The sequence below is a fragment of the Capra hircus genome, chromosome 7 (genome assembly GCF_001704415.2).
Source record: "Capra hircus breed San Clemente chromosome 7, ASM170441v1, whole genome shotgun sequence".
In the NCBI taxonomy this organism is placed as follows: domain Eukaryota; kingdom Metazoa; phylum Chordata; class Mammalia; order Artiodactyla; family Bovidae; genus Capra; species Capra hircus.
Window position 1 is genome coordinate 103513875 of NC_030814.1, and position 6225 is coordinate 103520099.

A 6225-nucleotide genomic window follows, 5' to 3' on the forward strand; every position below is an offset into this window, starting at 1 on the left:
TGATGCACACAGAATGGATGTAAAGGCAGGAACCTGGACCGGGCCTCCGAGAGCTCCCGGTGTACCTACAACTCCCGGCATGCTGCGCGCGCCGAGGCTCCCTTACGCCTCGCTAGAACAGGAGGGCTTGTCGCGCTGCGTCTCGGGAGTTGTAGTCTCGCCGCAAAGGGAGGCCGGGCTGCGAGAGGTTGGTGGATCTGGAGACAACAAAGAAGCAAATCTTATTGAGCTCGGGGCTGAGGAGCCAATGGGCTCGCGGCATCGAAAGGGCGGGACTTCCGGCCGCGAAATCAAGGAGAGCGGCTGCGCGAGGGCGGCCACTTCCTTTTCGAGGGTGGCGGCGGTCGCGGGTAGAGCGCCATGAAGGCCTCAGGGACGGTAAGGTGGGCGCGGTGGGGCAAGGGGTCAGAGGACGCGACGCGGACCGAATCGGGGGCTGCGGGAGGAGGCATGGGACACGCGGGGAGTGCGCGTTCTGGTTAGGGCCAGTGCGCCGAGGTCCCCAGTTGCGGCCAACATGGCGGCCACTGCGGGAGCCGCGTGGGGAGGCCAGAGCGTGGCCCGGGCCGGCTCGGGAATCGCGGGAGCGGGGGAGTCCGAGTCTCCTTTCCACAGAAGGGACAACTTGAGCGGCGTGGAAACACGCGCCACGGGACCTCACCGACCTTCCGAGCCTCGGTTTCTCCGTTTGAGAAGTGAACATAGTGCCAAGGGTGGGAGTTGGCGGGCAATAGTGTTTTTTTTGGTATGGCTGTAAGAGAAGTAGAAAAAATTATTATAGCTCGGGGCTGACATGGGGAGTGGGAGTCTTAACCGCTGTGGCAGGTGCTGGGCAAGATCATCGTTAGGGCTCAGAGATGGAAGATTAGACCCTACGGAGAAGCATTTTAGGTGGGTCATTCTCGGCTTTCCAGCTCCAGTTTGCACACTGGGAAGGGGTCCGACCGCATCGGTCCCTTCCTGAGTGGGTGGCCTGGGAGGCCGATGAGTCAGATTGAGAGGTTGGAGTAAGAATGGAGTTTGTGATATTTGGGGTTATTTTCTGCTGACATTAATTAGTAAAATGGTGATGAGCCATTTTGTGGAGGTGGCTCCTTTCTGCTGTATCCCAGGATTTGCATGTGGCAGATATCATCCCTGTTGCATCTGTGCAAACAGGGAGCTTCTGCTTGGGAGTCGAAACCTCTTGGACTGCAACTGGGAAACAGGCAGCCCGAAGACATGACCTAAGTCGGGGAAACCCAGAGCTGGGCAGGGAACTGGATTCTTGTCCTGATTCTGCCTGGAGTTGGCTGTGAGATTCCCGGCTGGTCACTGTCTCTGGAGTCCCAAATTTTCATTTTGACAAGTGGTTGTGAGCTGGATAGATGAGGTGTTGGGAGGAAGGAGACAGCCCCCCTGGTCTGTGCCTAGCTAACGTGAAGGGAGAGAGAGGGGCTGAGAGCCTCATCCAGCTTTCCTGAGCCAGGGCAAAGGGCATTCGGGCACCTGGGTTAATCCTCCCCACTCTCACTGCTTTTTATGTGGAAGGCTCGGACCATGGAATGACCCACAGTCACCCAGATATCCCAGGAAGGCCCTGGTGGGACTTGACCTTCTCCATCCCCTGATCCGTTGTCAACAGGCTTGGGAAAGGGAGCAGAGTGAGTCCCTGCAGTTGCCTCTAGACTTTGGGTGCTGGTCCCCACCTCAACCATTGTTTCTTTTTTAGCTTCGAGAGTATAAGGTGGTGGGGCGCTGCCTGCCGACCCCCAAATGCCGCACGCCGCCCCTCTATCGCATGAGAATTTTTGCGCCTAATCATGTTGTTGCCAAGTCCCGCTTCTGGTACTTTGTGTCTCAGCTGAAGAAGATGAAGAAATCCTCGGGGGAAATCGTCTACTGTGGACAGGTATGGGGTGTCTGAAGCTGGGTGGGATCACTTTCCCATGGGGCATCTGTCACCCTCCAGAGTTAGCAGACTTTACAGCCTCTGATCCTGTTCCTTTGTGGTCTTCATGCCCTACATTAGGATGGAATAGGTGGCTTGGTGCCCTTTTCCTAATGAGAAAACCCTGGGCTTCATCTGTGAAGTTGCGGGGAGGGCAGTGCTTGAGGCTGCACTGGGTAACTGATGGTTTTATGGCCCAGATGGTCCCAAGAGAATTGTTGGTTGGCTAGGGGGATTCGGAAGCTGTGTCAGTCCCCTTGCCGGGAGCATCCCGTCCTGGACTGCCCTTCATCCCTGCGGTTACCATGGAGATTTCCCTCAGACAGCAGATTTCCCCTCAGGTGCCTGAAGGTGCAGGGACTGAAAGACGGGCAAGAGAGGTCCAGGGGCTGGACCATCCTTCGTAGTGTTGGAGGCAGGGGTTCAGGAATGGTGGGGGCCCTGGTCGAGGCCCACTTGCTCTAGCCTCAGCTGGTCTCCTCTCCTTGACAGGTGTTCGAGAAATCTCCCCTGCGAGTGAAGAACTTCGGCATCTGGCTGCGCTATGACTCCCGCAGCGGCACCCACAACATGTACCGCGAGTACCGGGATCTGACCACTGCGGGCGCCGTCACCCAGTGCTGTAAGCCGCCAGGCCTCCGCTTTAGACTCAACAGGGCAGGCACCTGCAGCTCAGTCTGACACTTCTGTCAGACAGAGGCACCATAAATGCAAGAGGCTTCTCGGGGCTGGGGGGCAGTCCTCAGGGATGGAGGCAGGGGAGATGTTTGCTTTGGGGTTAGGAGTGGAGAGGATGCCCCAAGCGTGCCTGTTTCTGGAACCTGGCAGTAAGTGGACTCGGGCTGCGGGTGGGTGGAGAGGAGGGGCTCTGGTCATTCCTGAGCTGGTTCACCAGCACCAACTGCATCTGGAACCTCCTCCTGAGGTTTAAGGTCAGCCCTGTATAGATGCAGCTGCCTGCCAGAAACCTAGTCCAGCCCCTGTCCAGGGATGGGACCTGGCATTAGCAACCCTGAGTGCTCCAGCGTGTGTCACCTGCTGGGACCAGAATCCGAGCACCTAAACCCAAGAACTGCTGTTTCTTGTAGCAGTGGTTTAAACAGAGGTGCTAACAGCAAATGTTACCTTGTCGCCTTTGTGGGGCTGCAGCCGTGCCCCTCAAAGTGAATTTGGAGGTTCTACACGCTTGGTGGCCGGTGTCTGCTGGGCCCAGATGCTGTGGCTATTTGGTCCCCGAGCGCCCTCCATCCCCACGCATGATGGGAAAATGTGCACGTTCACCCTGCCCCTCCTGATCTCTGCAGACCGAGACATGGGCGCCCGGCACCGAGCCCGGGCCCACTCAATCCAGATCATGAAGGTGGAGGAGATCGCAGCCAGCAAGTGCCGCCGACCAGCGGTCAAGCAGTTCCACGTGAGTGCCCTCCGGGTCCTGCAGGGCGGGCTGGGCTGAGGGGGCTCTCTTGGAACACCAGACTGGTCTGGCAGCTCCCCCAGCCTTGGGAGATGCAATAAGGCAGCGGGTTTGACGCAGGAACCCTGTGGGGGGTGGCCACACCTCAGTGGTCCCTGGGAGACAAAGTTAAGAGCCTTCCACCACCGCCACCCCCCTTACCTTCCTCTTCTTGTCCCAGGACTCCAAGATCAAGTTCCCACTGCCCCACCGGGTCCTCCGTCGCCAGCACAAGCCACGCTTCACCACCAAGAGGCCCAACACCTTCTTTTAGGTGCAGGCCCTCTGTCCCCAGGTCTGCCCAAATAAAACTTAATGGGAAAACCGAGTGCCCAGATACACGTCTTGTTTTCTTTACACACCCTGCAGAACTCAAGAGGGTGCAGCCAAGCTGTGAGTGCGCTGGGAGGGGTCTTCCCCTCCTTGAGTAGGGCCCCGGCACTGGATTCTCAGGAAGGGCACGCTCCTCCCCACTCAGCGCTCTCTTCATTCAGTGCCGTCAGACAGCTGTGCTGTGAGCTTCGGGGTGTGCTGCAGGCCCCAGCTTTGGCCCCAGATCTGTTTTGCCTGCCGTGTTATGCGTATTTCTCAGCTCTGTGCTACTCCCCCTCATTCTTGGCGGTAAAAGGACAGCTGCACCCAGGGGGAGAAGCCTGTGGGTTTGGTTCTATTGCAGGTGTGATCTTCCCTACCCAGCCTCCAGCCCTGTTGTAGATCCTCAGAGCAGGCCCAAGGGGGCGCCCAGGAGGGTTGTGCGGCTGTGCTGGCTTGTTTCCCCTCTGCCTGCTGGGGGCCCCTTGAATGAAGCTGTGCTAATCCCACCTAGGAGGCCGCGGTCTCTCAGTGGGCAGCTGTCTGCTTGAGGCCTGGGGAATTCCAGGCATGAAGCTAATCCCACCCTGAGCTCCTCAACCAGGAGGCTGAGGCACAGCTAGGAATTCAGTTCTTGGTGGTGTCACCTTGGGCAGTCCAGGCACTTTGTACCTTGGTGTCTTCTTCAGAAGATCAGGGCACTGACTGAATTTGCTCAGCTGCCTTGGGGAGTTACTGATCTGCAGGCAGTGTATACACGGGTCATGAGGGCCTGCCTTGTCTTCCAGAAACCGTGGATGGGGAAGAAGCTGCCGCACAAAGAGGTAGTGTGGAGTCGGGGCTGGGAGAAGCATGGTCCTGGACAAGGGCACAGCCTCCACTCCCCCTACCTGTCCAAGGAGGGGTTTAGTTGGCGTGATGATCTTGGGTGGTTTCCAGAAAATCAACTCACTTCAGATCCCACCTGTTCTTGGAGAGTTTCCCAGGGAAGGTCTCAGGCATGGCTAGCCATTCTCACGGGAAAGACAGGCCCTGAGTCCTCGGTGACTGCTTAGCCTGTTCCAGCCCCTGGGGCTTGCCAGTGGTAAAGAGCCTGCCCGCACATGCAGGAACGTAAGAGACGTGTGTGCAATCCCTGGGTCCATCGACCCCCTGGAGGAGGGCGTGGCAACCCACTCCAGTACTCTTGCCTGGAGGACCCCATGGACACAGGAGCCTGGCGGGCTGCAGTCCATGGGTCACTAAGAGTCAGACAGCTGGAGTGACTGAGCTCACCACACACACCAGCACCGGTGGCTCTTCCCCACCTCCCTGCACTTGCTGAGCCCTCTGCCTCCCTGGAGATTGCAGACCATACAATGGTTGACAAGGACTGTCCCACACCAGACTGAGGGCAGAGACCACATGTGTTACTGTGACCCCAGGAGGAGTTAAAAATAATCTGAGACCGGGTCGTGATGGCCACTGAACACCCTTCTACCTCCATCTGCACCACATGGGTAAGCCCTGATCTGGCAGTGCTGGGCCAGATTTTTTATATTAATGCCAAAATGCCTACCACTAACATACTAATTAACTCAGCTTAATAAGAGGACTATTTTCCTTCAACCTTGCCAACACCATGGGTGAACAAGCTGGTGGCTGAAAAGAAACCTTAGGATTTGCTTTTCCTTATATGGAAAGCATTCTGCCCTGAGACAAAAAAATCGCTCGTAGAAAAGAGCCTTAGGAACTCCTCTCATGGGCTGCTGGGTTGGTATGATATGGGCATTCCTTAGTGGTGTAGTGGCTGGGACTCCATGACTCACTGCTGGGACCTGGGTTCGATCCCTGGTCGGGAACTAAAGATCCTGCAAGCCTTGTGATGTGGCCCAAAAAAAAGCTCAGGTATGTGGAGTAAAAGGCTGAAAAAAATTTCCCCACAGAGATTATAAATGCTTTTTCCTCAGGGCAGTTCCTCCTGACGCTTAAGATATTTGTGCAGCCAAGTTTTTCTTGAATATCTGCCTAGGTTATTTCATTAACCCTGTGATTTCTGGCAGAAATTCCTGGTTACCCTAAAGATTCCTTCTCTCCTTTCTCAGTAATAGGCATCTCCATATCTAGATGCCACCCAGGAAAAGTTTGGCAGCTTCCTTTCCATTTAAGGATGGGCGTGTAATATTAGCAGTAGTGATGCATGCATTTCCAGAAAATGATCTGGCTGGGAGATAGGAACATGCCTGGTTCTCCAGCAGTTGTTTGGCCATGAAACTCCTGATCCCTGTTCCTGGGGCAGGTCACAGCCCACTCTGAGCCTTAGTTTTTTCCTGTATAAAGTGGAAATGGTGATCCCTTAGGTCTCAGGTGGTGGGCTTCAGATAAGCTAGAGGTTGAGAGGCCAGCAATGTCAGGTGGGAGAATATACCACCAGGAAAGTGGAAGGCCAGGGAGGGCCCCACAAAGGCCCCTCATGCACGCCCATCCCCACCTTGAAGCTCTGCCAAAATTTCATCCACATTACAGCCTGGGAACCAGCTGGGGAATGGGG

At 56.1% G+C, this 6225-nt stretch overlaps 1 protein-coding gene across 1 annotated transcript; it reads left to right on the plus strand.

The window, feature by feature from the left end:
• Positions 271–3720, plus strand: RPL18A (ribosomal protein L18a). The gene is made up of 5 exons (XM_018051404.1): positions 271–378; positions 1712–1891; positions 2423–2552; positions 3235–3344; positions 3565–3720. The coding sequence occupies exons 1-5, from the start codon at positions 361–363 to the stop codon at positions 3655–3657; spliced, it is 531 nt and encodes a 176-aa protein (XP_017906893.1). The 5' UTR covers positions 271–360; the 3' UTR covers positions 3658–3720.

What these genes read in the sequence shown, in the direction of transcription:
- RPL18A (XM_018051404.1), top strand. An exon ending in AAATCGTCTACTGTGGACAG is followed by an intron (nt 1,892 to 2,422) that starts GTATGGGGTGTC and finishes TCTCCTTGACAG; the next exon opens with GTGTTCGAGAAATCTCCCCT. An exon ending in CAGCGGTCAAGCAGTTCCAC is followed by an intron (nt 3,345 to 3,564) that starts GTGAGTGCCCTC and finishes TTCTTGTCCCAG; the next exon opens with GACTCCAAGATCAAGTTCCC.